Source organism: Somniosus microcephalus, chromosome 21, assembly GCF_052327205.1.
Source record: "Somniosus microcephalus isolate GS21.2 chromosome 21, FLI_Smic_1.0, whole genome shotgun sequence".
Classification (NCBI taxonomy): Eukaryota; Metazoa; Chordata; class Chondrichthyes; order Squaliformes; family Somniosidae; genus Somniosus; species Somniosus microcephalus.
The window spans coordinates 19405509-19433328 of record NC_141007.1 but is presented as its reverse complement, the minus strand read 5'-3'; the positions used below and the strand labels follow the sequence as shown (position 1 = coordinate 19433328).

At 47.4% G+C, this 27820-nt stretch overlaps 1 protein-coding gene across 1 annotated transcript; it reads right to left on the bottom strand.

Moving 5' to 3' along the window:
• Positions 1-1690: 1690 nt before the first annotated feature.
• Positions 1691-21453, bottom strand: LOC147102635 (tripartite motif-containing protein 16-like). Its single transcript, XM_085963313.1, has 6 exons — positions 20820-21453; positions 19989-20084; positions 14549-14782; positions 9938-10106; positions 7675-7737; positions 1691-6056 (listed from the first exon to the last, which is right to left on the bottom strand). Exons 1-6 carry the CDS (start codon positions 21405-21407, stop codon positions 5512-5514), a joined length of 1695 nt encoding a protein of 564 aa, XP_085819439.1. The 5' UTR covers positions 21408-21453; the 3' UTR covers positions 1691-5511.
• Between the last annotated feature and the right edge of the window lie 6367 nt (positions 21454-27820).

Genomic DNA, 27820 nt, shown 5'->3' with positions numbered 1-27820 from the left:
CCTGTGGAATGGCTGTCGACTACTCGTTCCGGAGATCAGGATCAGTCGGACAACACACGTGTCTTTCCGGAGCCATTGGCTCTTACCCGGATAGAGAGTTGTTGCCACCTAGCAACAGCTGTTAAACTTGGTGTCGAGGGGGTGAAGTCCCACATTGTACAAAAACAGAAGACATTTTCTTGGTGCAATTAAATGACCTGCTCATGCGATCACGTTTTAAAGGCACATGTTGCCACAATTTGGTCCGCAGGTCGTTAATTTTGGAGAACAGTGTCCTGCTTTTGTTAAAAGAGGAATGTTGCCCCAACCCTTTCCCTCCCATCCCATGTTTCTCCTCATCACTGCAGTTACTGGGCAGCCCCACGAGATCCCAGTCTGTGGGAGTCTCCGTGTTGCCAGTCACTCAGCCTCATTGTGTGCCACATTCAGACTGAATTGGGAGCGCCAGTTCCCAGAGTGGTGCAAGTGTCGGACTTGGCAAATCACCATCCCGAGGAGGGGCGAGATTCGGGTTCCATCTTCAATGGAAATATTCTTAACGCTGCCTAGAGGTATCGCACACCTCACCATGGAAACAGTGCCACCCCCAGATCTTCCAACAATGCCATCCCGGCTTACATCACTCAGAGGTCACGTGCCTCATCATAAACATTTAAAACAGGCAACAAGAAACTCAATAGTTCACAACATCGTATAAATAAATATTCATTGCTGCAAAGTTTTCAGGCATCTTTGAAAGATCTGCAAGATGGATTGCGCTGGCCTGGTGTCTGGGCGTTACATCACCGATCAAATGGGGAATATCAGGCGGGGAGGAGTGCTCGGGCTCAGGGGAGCCTGCCCGATATCCTGTCCATTCATTTTAATGCATGCTCCTCCCCAACTGTTTTCCTGGATTCACTGTGCCCAGAAAATGTCCACTCTTTAGGTGTCAGCCTTGTCTCAGTGGGCAGCGCTCTCACCTCTGAGTCAGAAGGTTGTGGGTTCAAGTCCCACTCCAGGGATTTGAGCACAAAATCTAGTCTGACACCCCAGTGCAGTACTGAGGGAGTGCTGCACTGCCGGAGGGGCTGAGAATTTAAAGCGAGGCCCTGTCCGCTTTCTCAAGTGAACGTAAAAGATCCCACGGCCCTATTTCAACAAAGAGGAGGGGAGTTCTGGTCAATATTTATCCCTCAACCAACATCAATAAAACAGATGATCTGATCATTATCACATTGCTGTTTGTGGGACCTTGCTGTGCGGTCATGGGCTTCCGCATTTCCTACATTACAGCAGTGACTACACTTCAAAAATACTTCATTGTCTGTGAAGCACTTTGGGACCAGCCCAAGGTTCCTTCCTTCTTTGTTCAGGTGCGCCTGCGTCTAGTGCCCTTCCAACCAACATCCCTCCCGCCTCGGTTACACGGACCCCCATAGCCGGTGTCTACAGTCGGAGCAGACATTCTAGCCCCCATTGGGAGGGAGCCTGGAAATCCCAGGGCAACATAAAAGGGGGCCGAGGCTTCACCCCATGTGGATGAATAATCTGTGCCCGGTCCTGTAGCTGACTTGTTACTGGGATTTCCATAGAGCACCACACTGACTAGACTGAGGGAATACGCAGCGCAAACTGGTTCCTTGTCAGAGGAAGCTACAGGCAGAGCTGGCGTGTGATAAAGGACATAGATGCAATACAAACCATTAACAGAGGCTAATTTATTTGACATTATGATAACACAGTTACAGAGAGGATTATCAGGAACATAACAAGTCCACAATCCCAATATAAACGATCAGTATTAACACTACCTAGTAAATGGCATTCTGTCAGAAACATACAGCCTCTTTAAAAAAAAGAGTTCACAAGTTACAGTTACGTGCAGAACATTTTGGGTACAGTTCTGTCCCCCCTCTTTGGATCAATGCTCTGATTCAAAATTTATTTCTAACAATTAGCTCCTTGGCTGCTGTGAGTCAGACGAACCTTTCATAGGTCACAAGCCTGGCTGCGTACCATCTCTTACCATTGGATCAGGCTAATTTCTGCGGCACTATCGGGACGTGTTGTCTTTCGGATGAGATGTTAAACCGAGGCCCCTTCTACCCTCTCACGTGGACGTAAAAGATCCCACTGCACTATTCAAAGAGCAGGGGAGTTGTCCCCGGTGTTCTGGCAATACTTAATCCCTGAATCAACATCACTAAACAGAGTATCTGCTCATTATCACATTGCTGTTTGCGGGAGCTTGCTGTGTGCAGATTGGCTCCCGTGTTTCCTACGTTGCAACAGTGGCTATACTACACAAGATTCTGCACTGACTGTAAAGTGCTTCGGGACGTCCCGAGGCTGTGGCAGGCACTACATCAATGCAAGTCTTTCTTTCTCTCCCAGAAACCTTGAGAAGGGAGGTGGTCAATTGATGAGCTGCAGGCCAAAAACACCTTCAAAGGGAGGGAGGGAGCCTGCAGTCTGGGAGGCACAGATCCTGGTGTAGCTCTACGTTACTTTCAGGCAAAGAGTCGAATTATCTGCCTCTGTTCAGACGTGGTCACCAGAGACAGAAAACTAGCATCAGCATTTCAGTTCCTTGCCGACAATTTTCTTATTTTTGTGAGGGAGAAATGGCCATCACCAGTTCCTTGCTACAAACAGGTGCACCTCAGAGTAGCATAGGTTTTCAAACTGGGCTCCCTGGGGGAATTCCGGGTGAAGGCGGGATCACAGGATCATCAGATATCTGTATTTATTGATGTATCAGCAGGTTATTTCTGATGCTGTGAACCAATTTAAAAAAACGCTCTCCATCAGGCTGCATATCTGTGTCTTTCGGCAGAAGGAGAAGGATACCCAGCAATGCCTCAATATTCGTAGGGCGTCCCAAAAAATGTCTCAATATTCAAAAGGGTTTCCCAGAGAAAAATTTGAAAACCACTCATAATTAACATATAATAAAATAATTTCCAAAGAACCAAAATATACTAATCAGTCTTGTAACAATAACAGACAGCAAACAACACATCTATTTATAACATATCCAAAGACTTGTGCTCACTTCCTGTGTTTATAAATGGGGCAACTTTAAACATCATCATCATAAACCGAGGTTGAATATCGAAGAGGTGAATTAAAGCACGGAGAAAGGGCACACATGACGGCATGTCAATTACACAGAGACAATAAAAACTGGTATTTCTGCAGCGCCTTTAACGTAGAAAATCGTCCCCAGGCGCTTCACAGAGAGTAATCAAAAAGAATATAATGGTCAGTGAACAACAGCAGGCCGAGGATGACCAGAGGGTGGATTTAAGGAGGATCTTAAAGGAGGAGAGGGAGGTGGAGAGGTTTAGGGAAGGAATTCCACGGCCGCCAATAATGGGGTAAGGGGAAGGGGAAATGCAGAAGGGACGGAGAGTATTGGGAGGAAGGGGGTGTAGTGTTGGCAGTTGCAGAGATATGGAGGGGTGAAGCCTTGAAGGGATATAAACAGCAGGATGAGAATTTTCAATTGGACTCGTTGGACGGGGGTCCGGGAGCCAATGTAGGTCAGCGAGGGCAGGGCTGATGGGTGAACAGGATAGGAAACGGGCAACAGAGGGATGAGCTGAAGTTTACAGAGGGTGGAGGGTGAAGGGCTGGCCAGCGAGCAGTGGAATCGTCAAGTCTGGAGCTGACAAAGGCATGGATGAGCCTTCTGGGCGGGCGGCATTACAGAGGTGCAAGTAGGTGGTCTCTGTGATGGAGAGGCTGTTGGGTCAGAGACTCCGTCATCGGAGAATTGTGACCAAACACAGACAGGTGAACAGTGACTGCTTTCATAGTGACTCTCCCCAGAGCCTAGTAACACCGTGAAATCTATTACTACACCAGAGGTTTTTTTTTCATTAGTTTCTGGGATGTGGGCGTCGCTGGCAAGGCCAGCCTTTATTGCCTATCCCTAATTGTCCTTGAGAAGGTGGTGGTGAGTCGCCTTCTTGAGCCACTGCAGTCCGTGTGGTGAAGGTACTCCCACAGTGTTGTTAGGGAGCGAGTTCCAGGATTTTGACCCAGCGACGATGAAGGAACGGTGATATATGTCCAAGTCGGGATGGTGTGTGACTCGGAGGGGAACTTGGAGGTGGTGGTGTTCCCATGCGCCTGCTGCCCTTGTCCTTCTAGGTGGTTGGGGTCACGGGTTTGGAAGGTGCTGCTGAAGAAGCCTTGGCGAGTTGCTGCAGTGCATCTTGTAGATGGTACACACTGCAGCCACGGTACGCCGGTAGTGGAGGGAGTGAATGTCTAAGGTGGTGGATGGGGTGCCAATCAAGCAGGCTGCTTTGTCCTGTACGGTGTTGAGCTTCTTGAGTGTTGTTGGAGCTGCACTCATCCAGGCAAGTGGAGAGTATTTCATCACACTCCTGACTTGTGCCTTGTAGATGGTGGAAAGGATTTGGGGAGTCAGGAGGTGAGACACTCGCCACAGAATACCCAGCCTCTGACCTGCTCTTGTAGCCAAAGTATTTGTGTGACTGGTCCAGTTGAGTTTCTGGACAATGGTGACCCCCAGGATGTTGACGGTGGGGGATTCGGCGATGGTAATGCCATTGATGTCAAGGGGCAGTGGTTAGATGCTCGTTTGTTGGAGATAGTCATTGCCTGGCACTTGTGTGGCATGAATGTTACCTGCCACTTATTGGCCCAAGCCTGAACTTCATCCAGGTCTTGCTGCATGTGGGCATGGATTGCTTCAGTATCTGTGGAGTTGTGAATGGTACTGAACACTGTGCAGTCATCAGTGAACATCCCCACTTCTGACCTTATGATGGAGGGAAGGTCATTGATGAAGCAGTTGAAGGTGGTTAGGCCTAGGACACTGCCCTGAGGAACTCCTGCTGCGATGTCCTGGGGCTGTGATGATTTGACTTCCAACCATCACAACCATCTTCCTGGTGGTAATCAGCAGGAGGTTTCCTTGCCCATGCTCGACTTGAAGCCATGAGACTTCATGAGGTCCATAGTCAATGTTGAGGACAACCCAGGCCACTCCCTCCCGACTGCATACCACTGTATCACCATCATACCAAGGGACATTAGCCGAAAGGTACAATTCTGTGAGTATGACTGTGGGACAGCTCTCCAGATGTTGGTAAGGAGGACTTTGCAGGGTTGACTGGGCTGGGTGTGCCGTTATTGTGTCCGAAGTCGGTGCCAAGTCCGTCCGGTTTTATTCTTATTATTGCTTTTCGTAACGGTTTGTTACAACTGAGTGGCTTGCTGGGCCATTTCAGAGGGCAGTTAAGAGTCAAACACATTGCTGTGGGTCTGAAGTCACATATAGGCCAGACCAGGTAAGGATGGCAGATTTCCTTCCCTAAAGGACATTAGTGAACCATATGGGTTTTTAACGACAATTCACCATTACTGATACTAGCTTTTTATTTCAGATTTATTATTGGCGAAGGAATTATGTTCCATCCAAAGACATGAGTAACGCTCATCACATGACTCCCAACACACAACTGCACAGCGCCAGCTCCAGCACCGAAGTCTTTATTTAAGCTTGTAAAGAGTCAGTGTTGTCCCAGCTCCAATTTGAAAAGCAGGATAGGCCACAGTTAGATTCACACCCGTGAATTTGTAGAGTAAAGTCATTGTATCTGTCACACTGTAAAATGACAAGCTGTATTTACCGAAGTACATTCCAATTCTCGTGTACCTTGCACTCGGTATTTCAGACTCTATCCCATTATGCAAAACCAAGAAATTATTGCGTGCCGTTCGGTGCAAGTCTAAACACCATGACAAGTTATTGCCACCAAGGACACAGGAAGAGTCCTTCCCTTTTCTTTGGATATCAGAGGTTGTGATGCCCACACAAATATGGTCAGTGCTCAAACTTTTGAGCAAGTCTACTTCGCAGTAATAGCCCTTGTTGTTCCGCCAGTAATCTGTACACAGGATTTGTGGATAAAAATCAAATCTGTCCTTGTGATCGGGGTAAGTCTTTGATGTTGAATGTGTCACTGTCTGATAGCCGTTGTAGAAGTGAAGACAATGATTTGCCGAATTCACATTAAATCTGGGTGTTTGAGCAACTGTGGAGACAAAGGAAGAGCGATGATCGATTTGTTGGGACACCGGTGGTGCTAAGCATCGGATTGGGAATGGGTGATGCGGGATCAATTCCCCAGTTCACTCAGCTCCCACTCTATGTAAACCGCACCCTGTACAGAAGCACTGGGCGGAGGCTGACCCCAGGAGGGGGGAAAAAAGGACAAACTAGAAGGAGATGCCCAGCCTGAGTGGCAACTTGCACCTCCTGGCAGTTGTCCAATGAAACAGTAACAGGATTCTGAGAGATTAATAACTGCTTTGCTCATATAATCTAGGCTGACACTCCAGTGCAGTACTGAGGGAGTGCTGCACTGTCGGAGGTGCCATCTCACAGATGAGATGTTAAACCGAGGCGCCGTCTGCCCTCGCAGGGGGGCATAAAAGATCCCATGGCACTATTTCAAAAAAACAGGTGAGTTCTCCCGGTACACTGGCCAATATTTATCCTTCAGCCAACATCACTTAAACAGATTATCTAATCATTTATCACACTGCTGTTTGTGGGAGCTTGCTGTGCCCAGATTGGCTGCTGTGTTTCCTACATTACAACAGTGACTACACTTCAAACAGTACTTCCATGGCTGTAAAGGGCTTTGGGACGTTCTGAGGCTGTGAAAGGCGCTATAGAAATACAAGTTTTCTTTCACCCGACAGGATTCCAGACAGACCTTAGATGCCCAATCGAGTCTTTTATTACAATACTAAGCGATACAGATCAGAAGGTGCCAGGGTTGATTTGCAGTTTGCGCTGTTGATGGGGCTACTGGGAGACTACAATTGCTCTCAGTGCCCCATGCTGGAGAGATGGTGGGGGGAAAACCAGCTAAAGTTCTGGCCTGGTGTATTCCTGGTGCAAAGTGAGGACATCTGGTGAAGACCGCCTCAGTCCTGGTCAAATATCCTGCCGATGCTCGAGGGTCAAGGGTCACACATGAAACACTTTCTCTCGGGGGCAAGAGGAGTCTGCACCAGGCAGGCCCAGGGTCAGAGTCCGCCGTTATGTTAGCAGCATCGCAAACATAAGGGATGACGTCATTAGCACTCGGACGCCATTTTAACCGCGGGCCTGACTGAGGGCCGTTCAGCCTCCAAACTGCCAGCAGATACTGGCAGCAGCAAGGACCCAGGCCACAGAAGGCCCGGGTAAGTCATCTTATAAAAGTTCATTGTGGGCCAGGATGTCTCAAAGGGACACCTTAGGCCTCCCCCGTTCCCTCCAATCTGTACTTACCATGCCAGGAACACTTTCCCAGGGCCCCCAGTGGTGCCTGAATTCCCCTCCACCAATTTTGACTCCCCGCCCACCGGTGATTACGTCGTTCCCGCCGGCATCAGGCGAGAATCAGAGTCAGGATATGTAAATGAGGCCCGGGAGTTCAAAACACTCTTTATGCTTCCCTCAGGCTCAATAATTACTCCCCCTGCCACCACCTCACCCCCACCACCCTGCCGGTGGGTGGCTAGCCCTCATTTTGATAATGGCGTTTACCCTGTCAAATTGGATGGAGTCAAGTCAGCAAGTAGAAGTCCCGCCCCAACACACTTTGTGAATACCTCGCCGATTTGAGATGAAATATTGCACTTATCAGAAATACTCACACTGCAAGAAATCCTCCCTGGTCTTTGGTTCCAATATAAGTGTGTTCACCATCTTTTGACTGGCTGTACAAAGTAAACACAGTAAAGAAGAATCAATAAAGACTTGCGTTTAATTTCCACAGCATAGCTTTAGCAACTCGCATTGTTCTATTTATTTTATCCATCATGTTAATAAGCACAGATAACGAGATAGGTAGAGAGATCTGTCGATAGACCGAATGCTCTGGGAGTTTAAGTTACTCCCTGGTAGAAAATTTCATCTGGGCCTATTTTCTCAGGCCCAGAATCGGCGATGCCCGAGGCCGGCCCACAATTAGGCCCAGTTCAACGATTTGGCCGAGTTGCCAGGTGCCAATTGCCCCTCCACAGCTCGCCCATCTCCGAAAACTAAATTCAGGCCACTTGCCTCGCCGGTAGAGGCTCTGAGGTAAGTGCCGGGGAGGGGGAGTCGATCGTAGCCAGCAGGAGAGACATGGAGCTGGGCGGAGCTCTAATGGCGCCAAGTGAATGTTAAAAAGAAATGAATACATTTACTTACCTTTTTGGTGGCAGCCGCAGAGCAGAGCAGGCACGACGTCTGGGCAGCCTAGTTTCTCCGAGGGGTCCTAAAACAGGCGCTAGGTCCCTCATTAGCATACGCAAAGGGTCAAACACCCAGCTTAGGCGGCCACTCTGGACACCTGAAAAATGGCCCAACTCAATCTCAGGTCGGACGTTCTTCAGACGTCCTTGGGACGCAGGATGTGGTCCCTGAAATTGGGTCTTGTTACGCCCAAACGGGCACAGCGAGGTCCAGCTTGCACCCACCCGCTGGATCATCTCACTGACGACAGCAGCAGGGAGCAGTCCCATGCGTCACACAGCTGCTCTATTCAAAACCAACAAGGGCCATGACTTTGAATCAGTCGGGGAAGCTGAGCCGGAACCGATGTGGAGCCACACGGTCCTGGGATGTATTCACCTTCAGACTTCCCGCCCCATTATAATATAAAGGCAGCACTATTCCATTGTTTGATGAATGTAGAGAAGCACACAGAATTGTCGTCATCATTCCCAAGGCTCTTTGCTTAAATAGGACAAATGATTTGTGATCTGAAACTGGGATTTATCATTTTGGAGACTTCCATGCAGAACGATCGCATTTAGACAGCAGGTTCCACTGCATGTGGAAAGTATAGATATGTCCTAGGATATTACACAGAACTTACATCACAGAAATAGGCCATTCAGCCCAACTGGTCTGTGCCGGTGTTTATGCTCCACACGAGCCTCCTCCCATCTTGCTTCATCTCACCTTATCGGCTGTAAGATTCTGGAAAGTGTAATAAAACCGCTGCTACCGTGTGGAGATCGAAATTGTGAACGAATTGTAAGATGATAACAGACGGATTTAAAATGTAAGAAATCAGCATGTGTTCTTTGTTTGTGAAGACACAAAATGGTGGTCAGTGTGTGTTCTTTGTTTGGGAAGCCACCTGGACAAGAAGGGGAGAACACACATCTCACAAGAACAGGAATGTGTCATGCGGTGGAACTCCAATCAGGGACGGTTTGGAGTGGACAGACCTATCCAAGGGAGGCAGAGAGTAATTTACGATCAACGAGGCCTTACAACCCAGTGGCGGGAGTTTTCAGAGATAAGGAGGAGAACAGAGAAGACAGAGCAGGAGGAATAATGAAGTGAGAGAGCTGGCCAGTTCATGTTTCGGCTTAGTTTTCCTTGACCGATCACCCAGAAATGGAGGGGTATGAATGAGAATTGGACATGGGCTTAGATAAAGTTAAAGAGGGAACTTTTATGTACATTTGGATCATTAAAGGGGCACTTTTATATACTTTGAATTGATAAGTTGCAGGCATATTTATTGCCAGGAGTTCTCTGAATTTTTTGCCAAAGGTGCTTCTATGTACACTTGAATTCTGAACTATAGTCTGATTAAAAGACCAATTTTATTGATCACATCCTTGTCTGTCATTGTTAAGCTAATTCGTAATTCTCGAGGTCCGAACAGTAGTAAGGGAAAGAGCTACACGGCATATGCTTCGATTCCTTTTTCCCTCGTGTGTTTATCCAGCTTCCCCTTAAATGCATCTTTGCTATTCGCCTCAACCACTCCATGTGGAAGCAAGTTCCACATTCTCACCACTCTCTGGGTAAAGAGTTGCACTGAGCCAAGTCACTTGTCTTATCCATATTGTTGGAAAAGTAATAAATTAATAAAACATTAATTATCTAATAACTGAAATGTATGAATTCACTAACCGATATTTTGTCTGTCTAGGATTTGCTTGGAAATCGGTTGCACTCGCTGTTTAACCCACGTGGCAAGTTCTGTGACAACTTCGTTGACGTTAGCCAGTGAGGAGTGGACATCTGTCTTTAACTGCGGGAAATCCAGAGGTTGCACGCTTGCTTTTAAACAACTGGATTCCTATCAGGGAATAAAGCACAATGGATCAGTTAACCTACAAAAAGTTCTCCGAAAATAAGTCAGGCCATCAGCTAACATCCAATTTCAGGGCTGAACAAACCGACCGCACTTGGCTTTTTCTCCCTATTTGTTCCTGGAATTCGGGCAACACTGGCCCATCCCTGGTGGCCCCGAGGGATTGACACACCCACCGAGTGTGGGCCTGGACTCACGTGTAGGGCCAGGCCGGGTTGGCCAGCTCCCTTCACCCCCAAGGGCTTTAGTGAACCGGTTGAGGTGCTCAGGATACAAGAGGTCCTGAAATAATAAATGAAACATGCCATCCAAGATTTCACTCTGTGATGGCTTCTCTAATTCACAGAGTTACACAGAATTTACAGCACAGAAACAGGCCATTCAGCCCAACTGGTCTGTGGCGGTGTTTATGTTCCACACGAGCCAATTCAACGAGGGCTTTCACTCTCAAGAATGTTCCAACTCATATTGCTGATTTGTCAGAAAACATATCTGGGTGAGGGGACCCAGACATTCAGTTCAAATACATACAATCACTTCAATTGCAAACTTCCATCCAGTTCAGCTGGTTCACGAGGCCCCAGTTACTGTTTTTGAAGGTATTTTTCAGCTGGCCTTTTTCAAAACAGCGAGTCTATTTTCAAACCCTTTCAAACCTGAAACCTGTTAAGAGAGTTAGTTTTGGCAGATTACTATCAAGGCAGCAAAGGGAAGCCTTGCTTGACCAACCTCACTGACTTTTTTGAAGAGGTAACAGATAGAGTAGACAAGGGTAATGCAGTCGATGTAATTTATCTAGATTTTCAAAAGGCCTTCGATAAGGTATCACATAGTAGACTAATGAATAAGGTCAAGGCCTAGAAATTCAGTGGTTTGTGCCAGCCGCTAGCGCCGGAGGAGGAGAAGTGGGGCGCTAAGCGGCTAGCGCCCGGGCGCGGCACGATCTGCGCCTCTCGCGAAATTCCTCAGATCCCTACGTCATTTCATGGTGCAACGCCCTTTGTGCGCCCCGAACCGGAAATTCAGTGGCGCGGCCTTCTTTGCGCCTGGCACCCCCAGCGACTGGTAGAGGGGAACGGTTCCCAGTCGCTGCAGGGGGCGCTATTTAAAGGGGACTCCTCCTGCATTATAAGTGGCAGCCATTTTGTGCCAATTCTTCTGTGTGAGAGACGGATATTTGGAGAGAGACAAAGGCAGAGAGCTTTCTGCTTTGACTCAGTGCTCGCACAGGTACTTCTGGCTTCAGGCCAGAGCTTTGCACTTGGATTTAACTTTCAGTGCCATAGCCTTGAGTCGCCACATATAATGGGGGCTGCAATGGGTGGAAACGTTGGCTTTCTGCATTGCATTCAAAGGGATCAGAGACGCCGTGAGAGAGTGCCAGTCATGGCCAGGCAGAGAAGGGCCAACAGGCGTCGGCACAGGAGGCCTTACCCACCCAGGGTATACCGCCAGCAGTTCTCATATCTGAACATGTCTGAGGAGCAGTGTGTTTGGAGGCTGCGATTCAGAAGGGAGGTGGTCACTGAAATCTGCCACCTGCTTCGTAGAGATCTGCAGCCACAGCTGAGGAGCAGGACGTCTCTGTCGGTGGCAGTGAAGGTGACGGTGGCTCTCAACTTCTATGCCACCGGCTCCTTCCAATCCGCTACTGGGGACATTGCCAACATCTCCCAGTTCGCGGTACATTGCTGCATCCGCCAGGTGACCAATGCCCTTTTCAGAAGGAGACGTCAGTACATCTCCTTCCCCATGACCCTGGACAAGCAGCAAGAGCGTGCAATGGGATTTGGAAGAATAGCAGGCTTCCCCATGGTCCAGGGCGTAGAACTGATGAACCAGCAATGGTCAGGCCTTGCTTCAGGGCTGCAGTGTGCAGGGCATGGCAGCCAAACAAGTCGACCCTCCCCCTTTAAGAGCTGACCGGTGCCAGCGTGTCTGCCTTCAATCGATAACTCGCCGCACCTGCGATGCGCCTGCCCTCGGTGTTAGCACCCCGGATCGCCGGCTTAGCGCCTAATGATAGTCGTGCATCGCCTGCTTTAGCGCAGCAGCAACCTCTTGGGGCGATGCAACTGAATATCGGCGAAGGTGGCGCCGGGTGCTAAATTTAGCGAACGCCCGGCTGTAGCGCCCCAAACGTGGCTATACTGAATTTCTAGGCCAAGGTATTACATTTTGATAAGAATAGGGAGGTCACATATTACTTGGAAAATACAAATCTAAATGGGGTAGAAGAGCAAAGGGATCTGGGAGTACAAAGACACAAATCACTAAAAGTTGCGACACAGGTTAGCAAGGCCATAAAAAAAGCAAACCAAGCACTAGGGTTTATTTCTAGATGGATAGAATTGAAAAGTAGAAAAGTTATGCTGAACTTGTATCGAACCTTGGTTGGACCACACTTGGAGTACTGCGTGCAATTCTGGTCGCCATAGTGGGCCAGTAATTCCGGTCCCAATGCGCGAGTACGGACGGTGTACTCACGCGTGTGGCCGGAGGAATTGCCGGTTTTCAGCATGCACAGCGCATGCGCGGGAAACCGGCATTTCCTCTCCATCGAACCAAGGGGTTAAGAGGTCCAACGCGTGCGCGGAGGACTCTGCGCGCACGCGTTGAACTTCCTTTTTGACAGGTTTGCGCGTGTGCAAGGGACTGAACTTTTTAAGAAATGAAAAAAGGAGACGTAAGGAGTGGATTCTTGCAGGTAAGTGGTCTATTATTTAAAATTATTACATTTTTTCCAAAGCTTCATTGTTTTTAAGGACTTTACAGTAAGGTAAGTTTATTTTTAGACCCGATTTCTTAAATTATTTTTTCAAAAATTATTAATTGTTTTAAATAGTTTTAAAAAGTTATTTATAGTTTATTTAATTATTGGGATTTTTTTTAAATTTTAATTAGAGTTAAACTAGTCTTTTGGGCGCCCGTACTTTTCATGAGTTTGACAGTCTTTACTATCAAACTCATGAATGAGTTTCCCCTCCCCTGATTGGCTGCACAGTGCTCACCTGATCCCAGCCGGCACATCGCACTAACTACGCCGCTGGATCAGGCAAGCACATCGCGCCGACATCTGAACTGGGCCAGTGACAGGAAATGCAAGCAGGCCCGGGCTTCAAATGTCGGCGCGCAGGGCGAGTGCACATCGGGGGCTTGCACGCGTGGCAAGCACCCGATCCTAATTTCTGGCCCATTATAAAAAGGATATAGAGGCACTGGAGAGGGTGCAGAGAAGATTTACAAGGATCATACCAGAAATGCGAGGGTACACCTACCAGGAAAGGATAAACAGGCTGGGTCTCTTTTCTCTTGAAAAAAGGCTAAGGGGTGACCTAATACAGGTCTTTAAAACTATGAAAGGTTTTGATGGAGTAGATACAGAGAGAATGTTTCCACTTGTGGGGGAAGAGCAAAACTAGAGGCCATCAATATAAAAGATAGGCACCAAAAAATCAAATAGGGAATTCAGAAGAAACTTCTTTACCCAGAGAGTGGCGAGAATGTGGAATTCGCTACCACAGGGAGTGGTTGATGAAAATAGTATAGATGCATTTAAGGGGAGGCTGGACAAGCATAGGAGGGAAAAGGGAATAGAAGGTTACTCTGATAGATTTAGATGAGGAAAGACGGGAGGAGGCTCGAGTGGAGCATAAACACCGGCATGGACTGGTGGGGCCGAATGGCCTGTTTCTGTGCCGTATATCCTACGTAATCAAAACTAGCGAGATAAAAGAAACAAAAAAGAATTACTATGGTTGGAAATATTATGCCATAGTTTAGCACAGCCAAAACTTATTACTGTTTACTACAAAATAAACTTTAGTGGGCCTGGGGCCCCCGGCAACCGTGGGCCTGGGGCCCCCGGCAACCGTGGGCAGAAAAGCACAGGAATTGAGGAAGAGACGGTGGAGTCGGAAATAGCGAAACAAGTCTCTTGTTCCCCCCGCCCTTCACCACAGTACTTCCATTCTGGGTCCTGGAAAAGATAGCTGAGTATTTCTGTAAGGAGATGGGGAGCAGCAGGAGTAAGTGAGGCCGAGCACACAGCTCCTGTCTCGGGCCTTCAGACAGGCCATCGAAAGCACCAGAAAGACTCCCAGTGCCAGCCCTAAAGCAGTCAGTAGGGAATTCTCACTCTGGTATTTATTACAGTAACACTAATCATTCTCAACAATGAAACTGTTCTCACAAGACAGCCAGAATAGTCAATACAATGGATAGAAAACAGAAGTTAAGAGCACACAGTAAAAATAAAATGGAAAAGTCAGAGGCAGACACATGTGAAACTGTGATTCCCAGCTCCAATCCCCAATAGAAGACATGAGTTATTGCGTAACTGCATTTTTTCCCCGCTGGTTGCCAGCCATGGTAACAGACATCAAGTGAATTTTTATATAATTAAGAAAAGTATATACACATTTTACCTGCAAGAATATCAGGTTATCATTGATCGTCAGCAGGGTTCTCAGTTGATGCTCATTCTCTCGGAGTTCAGCACACCTCTGCTCTAATTGGTTCCTGATGCTCTCAGCCTGGCCCAGTGCCACTCGCTCATCATTGTCTATCAGTCCAATCGCTTCTTTATGTACTTTTTCAATGACTTTGACCATTGCAGTGAATTTCCTGGTGATCTCAGCTCTCACCTCCTGTGACGAATTCTATTGATAAACAATAAATGGAGTCAGCAACTTTTCAGACTGAGGACAGGTTGCATTATCTAGGCTTGTATTCCCTTGAGTACAGAAGATTATGACCTGATTGAGGTGTTTAACAACAACTTCCATTTATACAGTGCCTTTAAAGTAGTAAAACGTACCAAGGTGTTTTAAGAACATAAGAAACAGGAGCAGGAGTAGGTCATTTGGCCCTTGGATCTGCTCCGCCATGGAATAAGATCATGGCTGATCTTCTACCTCATCTCCACTTTCCTGCACTGTCCCCATATCCCTTGATTCTCTTAATATCCAAAAAGCTATCGATCTCTGTCTTGAATATACTCAATGACTGAGCCTCCACAGCTCTCTAGGGTAGAGAATTCTAAAGATTCACCACCCTCTGAGTGAAGAAATTTCTCCTCATCTGTCCTAAATGGCCGACCCCTTATTCTGAGACTGTGACCCCTGGTTCTAGACTCCCCAGCCAGGGGAAACATCCTCCCTGCATCTACCCTGTCAAGCCCAGTAAGAACTTTATGTTTCAATGAGAGCACCTCTCATGCTTCTAAACTCCAGAGAATATATGCCTAGTCTACTCAATCTCTCCTCGTAGGACAATCCCCCCATCCCAGGAATCAGTCTGGTGAACCTTCGGTGCACTCCCTCTATGGTAAGTAGGTAAGGTAAGGAGACCAAAACTGTACACAATACTCCAGGTGTGGGCTCACCAGGGCCCTATATAATTGCAGTAAGACATCTTTCTGCTTCTTCTTAGGCAGTCCCTCGGAACAGAGGATGACTTGCTTCCACATTTAAAAAAAAGTTCTCAGGTGACTGATGAGTCCAATGCGGGACCTACAGTCTCTGTCACAGGTGGGGCAGACGATGGTTGAAGGGGCGGGTGGGTGGGGTGCTTGGGTTGACGCGTGCTCCTTGCGCTGCCTGCGCTTGGCTTTCGCTTGCTCCCGGCAAAGAGACTCGAGGTGTTCAGCGCCTTCCCAGATGCCTCTCCTCCACTTTGTGCGGTCTTGGGCCAGGGATTCCCAGGTGTCGGTGGGCATTTTGCACTTTTTCCAAGGAGGCTTTGAGGGTGTCCTTGAAACATTTCCTCTGCCCACCCGGTGCCCTCTTTACTCTTAATACTCAAATCCTCTTGTAATAAAGGCCAACATACCATTTGCTTTCCTAATTGCTTGCTGTACCTGCATGTTAACTGTCAGTGATTCATGTACAAGGACATCCAGGTCCCTCTGAACACCAACATTTCCCAATCTCTCACCATTTAAAAAAAACTCTGCTTTTCTATTTTTCCTACCAAAGTGGATAACTTCACATTTCTCCACATTATATTCCATTTGCCACGTTTTTGCCCACTCACTTAGCCTGTCTATATTCTCTTGAAGCCTCTTGCACCCTCCTCACAACTTACATTCCCACCCAGCTGTGTATCATCATCAAACTTGGATATATTACATTTGGTCCCCTCATCCAAATCATTGATATAGATTGTGAATAGCTGAGGCCCAAGCACAGATCCTTGCGGTTCCCCACTAGTAACAGCCTGACAACCCGAAAATGACCTGTTTATTCCTACTCTCTGTTTTCTGTCCATTAATCAATCCATGCTAGTATATTACCCCCAATCACGAGCCCTAATTTTGTTTCATAATCTCTTGTGTGGCACCTTATCGAATGCCTTCTGAAAATCCAAATACACCACATCCACTGGTTCCCCCTTATCTATTCAACCAGTTACAACCTCAAAAACTCTAACAGATTCGACAAACATGATTTCCCTTTCATAAATACATGTTGACTCTGCCCAATCCTATTATTATTTTCTAAGTGCCCTGTTACCACATCCTTAATAATAGATTCGAGCATTTACCCTACTACTGATGTCAGGCTAACTGGTCTGTAGTTCCCCGTTTTCTCTCTCCCTCCTTTCTTAAATAGTGCGGTTATATTTGCTACCTTCCAATCTGCAGGAACCATTCTAGAATCTATGGAATTTTGGAAAATGACAACCAGTACATCCACTATCTCTATAGCCGCCTCTTTCAAAACCCTAGGATGTAGGCCTTCAGGTCTAGGGGATTTATCGACTTTCAGTCCCATTAATTTCTCCAGTACTTTTTTAAAAACTAATAATAATTTCCTTCAGTTCCTCATTTTCACTAGATCCTTGGTTCTCTACTATTTCCAGGAAGCTTTTTGCATCTTCTTCCGTGAAGACAGACACAAAGTATTTGTTTCATTTCCCTGATCCCCATTATAATTTCTCCTGTCTCAGCCTGTAAGGGACCCACATTAACTTTCACTAATCTTTTCCTTTTTACATACCTATAGAAGCTTTTACAGTCTGTTTTTATGTCTCTCGCTAGTTTACTCTCATATTCAATTTTCCCTTTCTTTATCAATTTCCTGGTCCTCCTTTGCTGAATTCTAAAATCTTCCCACTCCTCAGGCTTACTAATCTTTTTGGCAACATTATAAGCCTCTTCCTTTGATCCAATACTATATTTAACTTCTCTCGTTAGCCACGGTTAGACCACTTTTCCTGTGGGGGTTTTGTGCCTTAAAGGAATGTATATTTGTTGTAAATTATGTATTAATTCTTTAAATGCTAGCCATTGCTTGTCTACCATCATATCTTTTAATGTAGTTTCCCAATCTACCTTAGCCAACTTGCCCCTCATACCTACACAGTTTGCTTTGTTTAGATTTAAGATCCTAGTTTCGGATTTAAATAAATCACTTTCAAACTTAATATGAAATTCTATCATATTATGGTCACTCTTCCCTAAAGGCCCCTTTACTACAAGGTTATTAATTAACCCTTTCTCATTGTACAATACTAGATCTAAAATAGCCTGTTCCTTAGTTGGTTCCTCAAAATACTGATCTAGAAAACTATCTTGCATACATTCCATGAATGTGTTCTTCACACTTACTGTAAATTTGGTTTGCCAAGTCTATATGTAGATTAAAGTCCCCCATGATTATTACATTACCCTTGTTACATGCACCTCTAATTTCCTGATTTATACTCTGCTCTACATTACAGCTACTGTTTGGGGGCCTATAAACAACTCCCACCAATGTTTTCTGCCCCTTGCTGTTTCTTAGCTCCACCCAAAATGATTCTACTTCTTGATTTTCGGAGCTAAGATCCTTTCTCGCTACTGTCTTTATCCCATCCTTTATTATCAGGGCTAGCCCTCCTCCTTTTCCATTTTGCCTATCTCTTCTAAAAGTTAAGTATCCTGGAATATTTAGTTCCCAACCTTGGCCACATTGCAGCCACGTCTCTGTAATGGCTACATCACTGATGCCTTATTACCTTTGTTACTCTCTCTGCCCCTTCCTGAACCACTCTGCTTATTTTTACCCAAAACTCTACTCAGCTCTAGAGCCTTGACATTTCTCTCGCTGCTTTTAAGTTTACTCTTTCCTGAATCCTCACACCCCCACTTCATTAATTAGTTTAAAGCCCTGTCTACTGCCTTAGTTATTCGTTTCGCCAGGACACTTGTCCCAGCCCGTCCCAACAGAACAGCTCCCTCTTTCCCCAGTACTGGTGCCAGGGCCCCATGAATTGAAACCCCTTCCTCTTACACCACTCTTTGAGCCACACATTTAAACCTCTAATCTGTTTGTCCCTATGCCAATTTGCACGTGGCTCAGGTAACAATCCAGAGATTATCTTTGAGATCCTAGCTCCTCAAACTCCCTCAGCAGAACCTCATTCCTAGTTCTACCTATGTCATTGGTTCCTACGTGGACCACGACAACTGGATCCTCCCCCTCCCACTCCAAGTTCTCCTCCAGCCGCGAGGAGATGTCTTTAACCCCGACAGGCAATTCAACCTTCAGAACTCTTGGTCGTGGCTGCAGAGAACAATATCTAACCCCTTCTGCACCATGGTGCCATGGTCAGCCTGCTCATCCATCCGACAGGCTTTTCCCTCATCCACACAAGCAGCAAGAACCTCATACCTGTTGGACAAGGGCAAAGGCTGAGGCTCCTCCAGCACTGCACCTGGGGTCCCCTTACCTGCCTATGTTGCAGTCACACCCTCCTGTCCCTGACCACTAACTAGACCTGTACCACTAACTAACCTAAGGGGTGTGACTGCCTCCTGGATCAATGTGTCCAGGTAACTCTCCCCATCCCTGATGCCCTGCAATGTCTGCACCTCAGACTCCAGCTCAACAACTCGGAGCTGAAGTTCCTCAAGATGCAGGCACTTACTGCAAACGTGGTTCTCCGGGATCACAATGCTCTCCACAAACTCCCACATGCTGCAGTTGTGACATACCACCTGCACTACCATCCCTATATGACATTGTTTTATTTAAATTTAATTACATTTGTAATTAGGTAACTTAGTTTACAGTGTAGTTTCTTGACTACTTACTTAATCTAAATAAGTTAAGGGTAATGAAATTAGATATCCACCTGTAACACAAAGCATAGGCAAAAAGCAGCAACTCCTTCCCCCTCTTCTCCGAATTCGCACTCTTTCCAAATTCCCAAATAAAACACTGTTTAAGTACACTCCATTTTAATCCCGCTCTGTGCAGACCGTTTTACTGGAGTGTTATCGAACAAACTTTGACGCTGAGACACATAAGGAGACATTAAGACAGGTGACAAAAAGCTTGGTCAAAGAGGTAGGTTTTAAGGAGCATTTTAAAGGAGAGAGAGGCGGAGAGGTTTAGGGAGGGAATTCCAGATCTGGGGCCCAGACAGCTGAAGGCACAGCCACCAATAGTGGAGTGATGGAAATCGGGGATGCGCGAGATGATTTGATTTGATCGGGTAGATAGAGGGGAACTATTTCCTCTAGTGGGGAATCCAGGACAAGGGGGCATAACCTTAAAATTAGAGCTTGGCCATTCAGGGGTGACATCAGGAATCACTGTCAGACAAAGGGTAGTGGATATCTGGAACTATCTCCTCCAAAAAACTGTTGAGGCTCGGGTAATTGACCAGTTCAAAACTGAGATTGATAGATTTTTGTTAGCCAAGGGTATTAAGGGATATGGAACTAAGGCGGGTAAATGGAGCGGAGATACAGATCAGCCATGATCTAATTGAATAGCGGAACAGGCTCGAGGGACAGAATGACCTCCTCTTGTTCTATGTTCTATCCAGTGAAAAGCTCACTGGTTTTGTGAAGTCAGCAATCACCAATGGACTTACCGTGACTGAATCAACATTTTGCTGCAGCTTACTGATCTCTGCCAACGTCTTTTGTAGCTGTTCTTTCATGTCAGATTTCTTCTGGAGAAGCAGTTTCTAGAAGGAAACTGATTAATTAAGAATCGACAGTGAACACAGAATTCATGGCACTAATGGCAGGGACTGTATCTGCTTCTCTTAATTCAAACGTTTCTTAATTCACATGATCTGATCATTCAATGCTTCGAACACTAAGTGCCCACCTTGCAGCGTTATTTACCTTGCTGATGTCAACCTCATTGGGTAATCCCACTTTTTACTGCAAAAATGACACTGAATTATCCTGCGTAGACTATAAAGGCATTAAATCCTCAATAGCTCCTGCTGCCCCCTCACGTACAGGATCAATACTATTCACTAGTTACTGAGTATACACTATTTACTCCAATACAGAATAGTCTGGAGAAATGAGGCCAACAGGAGGCCAAATTTTAATGAGCAACTTGGAGCGCGCCTCACATGGGATCGTGCTTTGTACTGGAGCAAATCCCTTGACCTCAACTAGAAGTTCCTGCTTCTATTCATCCCCAGTCCCCGTTTTTCTGACCCTAACCACTTCCATGTAGGATGACCAATTCTAGGCAAAAGAGATGGGTATTTAAAATCCACAGGCTTTGTGCCTGCGTGAGATGGGGCTGAATGAAGCTGACACAAATCTACCCACTCGAGCATGCATACAACTATTAAAAAACAGCATTGTAGAATGATCTGGATTCCCTCTCTCAATGTGAATGGTTGGCCACCCTGGAAACTGGAGCTTTGATCCAGAACCAGGCGGGCAGTTTTCCTTACCTTTCGTTCACCTACTTCCTCTTCCACAGTCACCGTTTCATGAATAACGTGTTGCCCCGTGACACACAATTCACAAACACATATTCCTTCTGTTCTGCAGAACAAGTCCAGGGCTTTCCCGTGAGCTGCACAACTTCTCTGAGCATGGAGGTGCTTGACTGGGTCAGTCAGGGTGTGGTCCCCGAAAGCTGGGTCCATGTTATGAGGCTTCAAGTGGCTCTCGCAGTAAGAGAGCAGACAATCCAAGCACGATTTCCTGGCCTTTAACCTGGTCTCCGTGCAGACATCGCAGGCGACATCCCCCGGGCCAGCTGGAGAGCCAGGTGAAAGCTTACCCCTTGAGCGGAGGTCTTCCAGCACCTCACACAAGATGAGGTTCTTGTGCAGTGTGGGTTTCGGAGTGAAGGTGTGTAGGCACTGCGGGCAACTGGCCCCGTCTGAGCTGGAGCTGGAGCTGAGCTCCCAGTAGGTGCCGATACATTGCAGGCAGAAGCTGTGTCCACACGGGATGGTGGTGGGGTTGCTGAAGATGTCCAGGCAGATCGCACAGACGAATTTATCCTCAGAACGGGGTCTGGGAGAAGCCATGACGGTGGGAAGCAAAGGCAAGATTCTCGGGAAGTGAAAGTGAAAGTTTGGGAACTTGCAGGAAGTGGAGGAGGAGCTGTCCGGGATTGGCTGGACAAATCCCAGCACGGTTGCATGATTGGTTCTGTTACGAGATTAGTAATCCAGCACCGGATTCGGACACGACAAAGGCACACCCAGCCCAGTCAACCCCTCCTCGCCAACATCTGGGGACTTGTGCCAAAATTGGGAGAGTTGTCCCACAGACTAGTCAAGCAACAGCCTGACATAGTCATACTCGCAGAATCATAATGTTCAGCCAATGTCCCAAACTCCTCCATCACGACCCCAGGGTATATCCTGTCCCACCGGCAGGGCAGACCTACCAGGGTGGCGGCACAGTGGTATACAGTCGGGAAGGAGAGGGCCTGGGAGTCCTCAACATTGACTCTGGACCCCATGAAGTCTCATGGCTTCAGGTCAAGCATGGGCAAGGAAACCTCCTGCTGATTACCACCTACCGCCCTCCCTCAGCTGATGAATCAGTACTCCTCCATGTTGAACACCACTTGGAAGAAGCACTGAAGATAGCAAGGGCACAGAATGTACTCTTGGGGGGGGGGGGACTTCAGTGTTGTTGGTATTGGTAGCAGTGACCACCGCACAGTCTGTGTGGAGACAAAGACCCCACTTCACACTGAGGACACCCTCCATCGTGTTGTGTGGCACTACCACCGTGCTAAATGGCGTAGATTCAGAACAGATCTAGCAGCTCAAAACTGGACATCTGTGAGGCGTTGTGGGCCATCAGCAGCAGCAGAATTGTATTCCACCAGAATGAGTAACCTCATAGACTGACATATCCCTCACTCTACCATTACCACCAAGCTAGGGGATCAACCCTGGTTCAATAAGGAGTGTAGAAGAGCATGCCGGGAGCAGCACCAGGCGTACCTAAAAATGAGGTGCCAACCTGGTGAAGCTACAACACAGGACTACATGAATGCTAAACAGCGGAAGCAGCATGCTATAGACAGAGCTAAGCGATCCCACAATCAATGGATTAGATCAAAGCTCTGCAGTCCTGCCACTTCCAGTCGTGAATGGTGGTGGACCATTAAACAACTAACGGGAGGAGGCTCCATGAATATCCCCATCCTCAATGATGGCGGAGCCCAGCACGTGAGTGCAAAAGCCAAGACTGAAGCGTTTGCAACCATCTTCAGCCAGAAGTGCAGAGTGGATGATCCTTATCGGCCTCCTCCTGAGGTCCCCGCCATCACAGAAGCCAGTCTTCAGCCAATTCAATTCACTCCACATGATATCAAGAAATGGCTGAATGAATATTTTATATCAGTCTTTACAGTAGAAGACACTAAGAATATCCCAACACTGGACAAACAGGGGGCTAAAGGGGGGGAGGAGCTAAACACGATCAAAATCACTAAGGAAGTGGTGCTCGGTAAAATAATGGGACTCAAGGCGGATAAATCACCTGGACCTGATGGCTTATATCCTAGGGTCTTGAGGGAAGTGGCGGTAGGGATTGTGGATGCATTGGTAATAATTTTCCAAAACTCCCTGGACTCAGCAAAGGTCCCGGCAGACTGGAAAACTGCTAATGTAACACCCTTATTTAAAAAGGGCAGTAGATAGAAGGCTGGAAACTATAGACCGGTTAGCCTAACATCTGTGGTAGGTAAAATTTTGGAGTCCATTATTAAGGAGACAGTAACAGGACATTTGGATAATCATAATTTAATAGGACAAAGTCAGCATGGTTTTATGAAGGGGAAGTCATGTTTGACAAATTTGCTGGAGTTCTTTGAGGAAGTAACATATAGGGTGGATAAAGGGGAACCAGTGGACGTAGTGTATTTAGACTTCCAAAAGGCATTTGACAAGGTGCCACACAAACGATTATTGCTTAAGATAAACAATCACGGGATTGGGGGTAATATTCTGGCATGGATAGAGGATTGGCTATCTAACAGAAGGCAGAGAGTTGGGATAAATGGTTCATTCTCAGACTGGCAATCAGTAACAAGTGGTGTTCCGCAGGGGTCAGTGCTGGGTCCCCAACTCTTTACAATCTATAGTAACGATTTGGAGGAGGGGACCGAGTGTAACATATCAAAGTTTGCAGATGATACTAAGATGGGAGGAAAAGTAGTGAGTGAGGAGGACATAAAAAACCTGCAAGAGGACATAGACAGGCTAAGTAAGTGGGCAGAGATTTGGCAGATGGAATACAATACTGGAAAGTGTGAGGTTATGCACTTTGGCAGGAAAAATCGTAGAGCAAGTTATTATCTTAATGGCAAGAAACTGGAAAGTACAAAGGGATCTGGGGGTCCTGGTGCACGAAACTCAAAAGGTTAGTATGCAGGTACAGCAAGTGATTAAGAAGGCCAATGGAATGTTGGCTTTCATTGCTAGGGGGATAGAATATAAAAATAGGGAGGTATTGCTTCAGTTGTACAAGGTATTGGTGAGATCGCACCTGGAATACTGCGTACAGTTTTGGTGTCCATACTTAAGAAAGGACATACTTGCTCTCGAGTCAGTACAAAGAAGGTTCACTCGGTTAATCCCGGGGATGAGGGGATGGACATATGAGGAGAGGTTGAGTAGATTGGGACTCTACTCATTGGAGTTCAGAAGAATGAGAGGCGATCTTATTGAAACATATAAGATTGTGAAGGGGTTGGATCGGGTGGATGCGGGGAGGATGTTCCCGATGATGGGTGAAACTAGAACTAGGGGGCATACTCCTAGAATAAGGGGCTGCTCTTTCAAAACTGAGATGAGGAGGAACTACTTCACTCAGAGGGTGGTAGGCCCATGGAATATGCTGCCCCAAAAAGCTGTAGAAGCTACATCATTACATAAATTTAAAACAGAAATAGACAGTTTCCTAGAAGTAAAGGGAATTAAGGGTTACGGGGAGCGGGCAGGAATTTGGACATGAGTCTAGGTTCGGATCGGTCATGGCCCTGTGGGTAGCGGAGCGGGCCCAGGGGCCATGTAGCCTGATCCTGCTCCTATTTTGTGTGTCTAATTCTGTTAGATTCAGGAGATGGTTCTGTGATAGTAGATTGGCGGTTAGGATCAGATCAGCCATGATCTTATTGAATGGCGGAGCAGGCTCGAGGGGCCGATTGGCCTACTCCTGCTCCTATTTCTTATGTTCTTATGTTCACACTGGATACAGCAAGGGCTGTGGGCCCCGACAACATCCCGGCTATCGCGCTGAAGACTTGTGCTCCAGAACTAGCCGCACCTCTGGCCAAGCTGTTCCAGCACAGCTACAACACTGGCATCTATCTGACAATGTGGAAAACTGCTCAGGTATGTCCTGTCCACAAAAAGCAGGACAAATCCAATCTGGCCAATTACCGCCCCATCAGCCTACTCTCACTTTAGGAAGGACGTGAATGCTTTGGAGAGGTAGAGAAGAGGGTACCCGAGCCCATCACTTCTATTTCCACTTTTTCTCCCCCTTCATTTTTCTGTTCTCTTTACCCCTCCTCGACCACTCTCACCTGACATCATGCGTCCTTTCATTTCACCACTCTTGTGTACTCTGCCCTCGCAAATCCCTACACCAACCCTTCAGCACTCCTCAACCTCCCTGCTCTCCTGCCGCTGTCCCAGGCTTGACTCCCTCTTAGATAAGCCTACAGCGTCCCTCTGTGCCTCTCGGCATTCTCCGGAGGGCCCAGCGAGGCACTCGTCGCTGCCTCCTTATGAGCAGCAACTCCAACTCCATCCTACTCTCTCGCCGAACTTCCCGCCCAGCGCGCCCGCTGGGGGCTAATCTTTCCTACCTCTTTCCCATCCTGCTCACCCCTCCCAATGCTGACCCTTTGGACTCTGCCACTGGATCAGTTATTACTGCCCCTCTCCGCATCTCCCTCTAGAATGTCCATTCACTTGTGAACAAGGTCCTTGCCATTCTTGCCAGCTTATTGTGGATGATTGCATTGACAACATGGCCTTGACGGAAACCTGGCTCAGGGGTGATGACCAATGTTCCCTCTAATTTTTTTTTGGTGCGGTCCCTTTAAATTTGCTGCACATGCGTGGTATCTTCCAATGGCAGCAGTTGGTGACTGGCCTGCGCGGAACCTCCCGATTGGTGTACGGCCGTGCCACCTTAGCAGGAACACTGGTGATGACACCTTCCCCCTAAATGAAGCCTCCCCACCTGGCTATACCGTCCACTACCTGCCCCGCTCAGGCCGTCGCGGTGGCGGTGTGGCTCTTATCACCAAATCACACCTTGGTCTGTCCCCCTACTCCTCTGGGACCTTCTCCTCCTTTCAGCACCTCACCTTGTTCCACCCCTCTCCCCTCTCATTTAAAAACCTCGTTCTCTACCACCCACCCAAGTACCAAGCCAAGTTTCTCACCGAGATATCTTCACCACTTTCCTCCCTCACCCTCTGCACCGAGCGACTTCTCATACTCAGTGATTTCAACCTCCAGCTCAACTCATCATGCTCCCTCTCTGAGTTCACTGCCCTCCTATCCTCCCCTAATCTCTCCGTCCATATAAACTCCCCAACCCATATTCATGGCCACCCCCTTGACCTTACAACCTCATGTGGCCTCGCGTCAATCGCAGATAAGGTGATCTATCATCACTTCCTTGTATCACTCTCCACCCACAACCCCCTTTCCCCTCCCAATCCTGCTTCCTTCTGTGTCCGACCCTGGAAAAATCTCTCTCTCAATTCACTTACAACTGCACTTTCAAGTGCCCTCTCCGAGCTCACCTAGTCCATGAGACCCACCTCCTGCTCTGTCGACCCTATTCCCACTAAACTGCTGACCGCCCAACTTCCATTCCTAGCCCCCATGTTAGCTGATACTGTTAACGGTTCTCTCTCCTCAGGTACTGTCCCCCTCTCCTTCAAATCTGCCATCATCACCCCCTCAAAAGTCCAACCGTTGAGCCCCTCTGTCCTTGCAATCTACTGCCCCCATCTCTAAACTCCCTTTCCTCTCCAAGTTCCTTGAATGTGCTGTCACCTCCCAAATCCATGCCCATCTTTCCCAGAACTCCATGTTTGAATCCCTCCAATCAGGTTTCCGCACCTGCCACAGTACAAATGTACTTCATCAAAGTCACAAATGACATCCTTTGTGACTGTGACAGTGCTAAACTATCCCTCCTTGTCCTTCACGACCTGTCTGCAGCCATTGACATGGTTGACCACACCATCCTTCTCCAACGCCTCTCCACCATTGTCCAGCTGGGTGGGACTGCCCTCACCTGGTTCCAGTCTTATCTATCTAATCGTAGCCAGAGAATCACCTGCAATGGCTTCTCTTCCCACTCCCACACCCTTACCTCTGGTGACCCCAAGGATCTATCCTTAGCCTCCTCCTATTTCTCATCTACATGCTGCCCCTCGGCGACATCATCCGAACACAGCGCCGGTTTCCACATGTATGCTGATGACACCCAGCTCTACCTCACCACCACTTCTCTCCACCCTCCACCGGCTTTAAATTGTCTGACTGCTTGACCGACTTCCAGTACTGGATGAGCAGAAATTTCCTCCAACTAAATATTAGGAAGACCGAAGCCGATGGCCCAGATTTTCGGGGGCCTATGACCGCATAGGCGGTGAGTACACGGCCGTAATTGCCCCGCAAGTTCCGGGTTTCTGCAGTGATGCGCGTGCGCGAAAACCCGGATCTTGCAATCTGTCACGAATGCGCGCTGACCTACATTGGCTCCCGGTTAAGCAACGCCTCAATTTTTAAATTCCCCTCCTTCTTTTCAAATCCCTCTATGGCCTCACCCCTCCCTACCTCTGTAACCTCCTCCAGCCCCACAACCCTCCAAGATCTCTGCGCTCCTACAATTCTGGCCTCTTGCGCATCCCCCGATTTTAATCGCTCCACCACTGGTGGCTGTACCTTCAGCTGCTGAGGCACTAAGCTCTGGAATTCCCTCCCTAAACCTCTCCGCCTCTCTTTCCTCCCTTAAGGCGCTTCTTAAAATCTACATCTTTCACCAAGCTTTTGGTCACCTGCTCCAATATCTCCTTATGTGACTCGGTGTCAAATTTTGTTTGATAACGTTCCTGTGAAGCACCTTGGGATGTTTTACTATGTTAAAGGCGCTATATAAATACAGGTTATTGTTGTTGTTGTTGTTGTAGAATGGTTCCAGGGATGAGGGATTATAGTTACGAAGATAGACCGGAGAAGGTGGGGCCATTCTACTTAGAGCAGGCTAAGGGGAGATTTGACAGAGGTGTTCAAAATCATGAAGGGTTTAGATAGAGTAAATAAAGAGAAACTGTTTCCAATGGCTGAAGGGTCAATAACCAGAGGCACAGATTTAAGGTGACTGGCAAAAGAAACAGAAGCGACATCAAGAAAAGCTTTTTTATGCAACAAGGGGTTAGGATTTG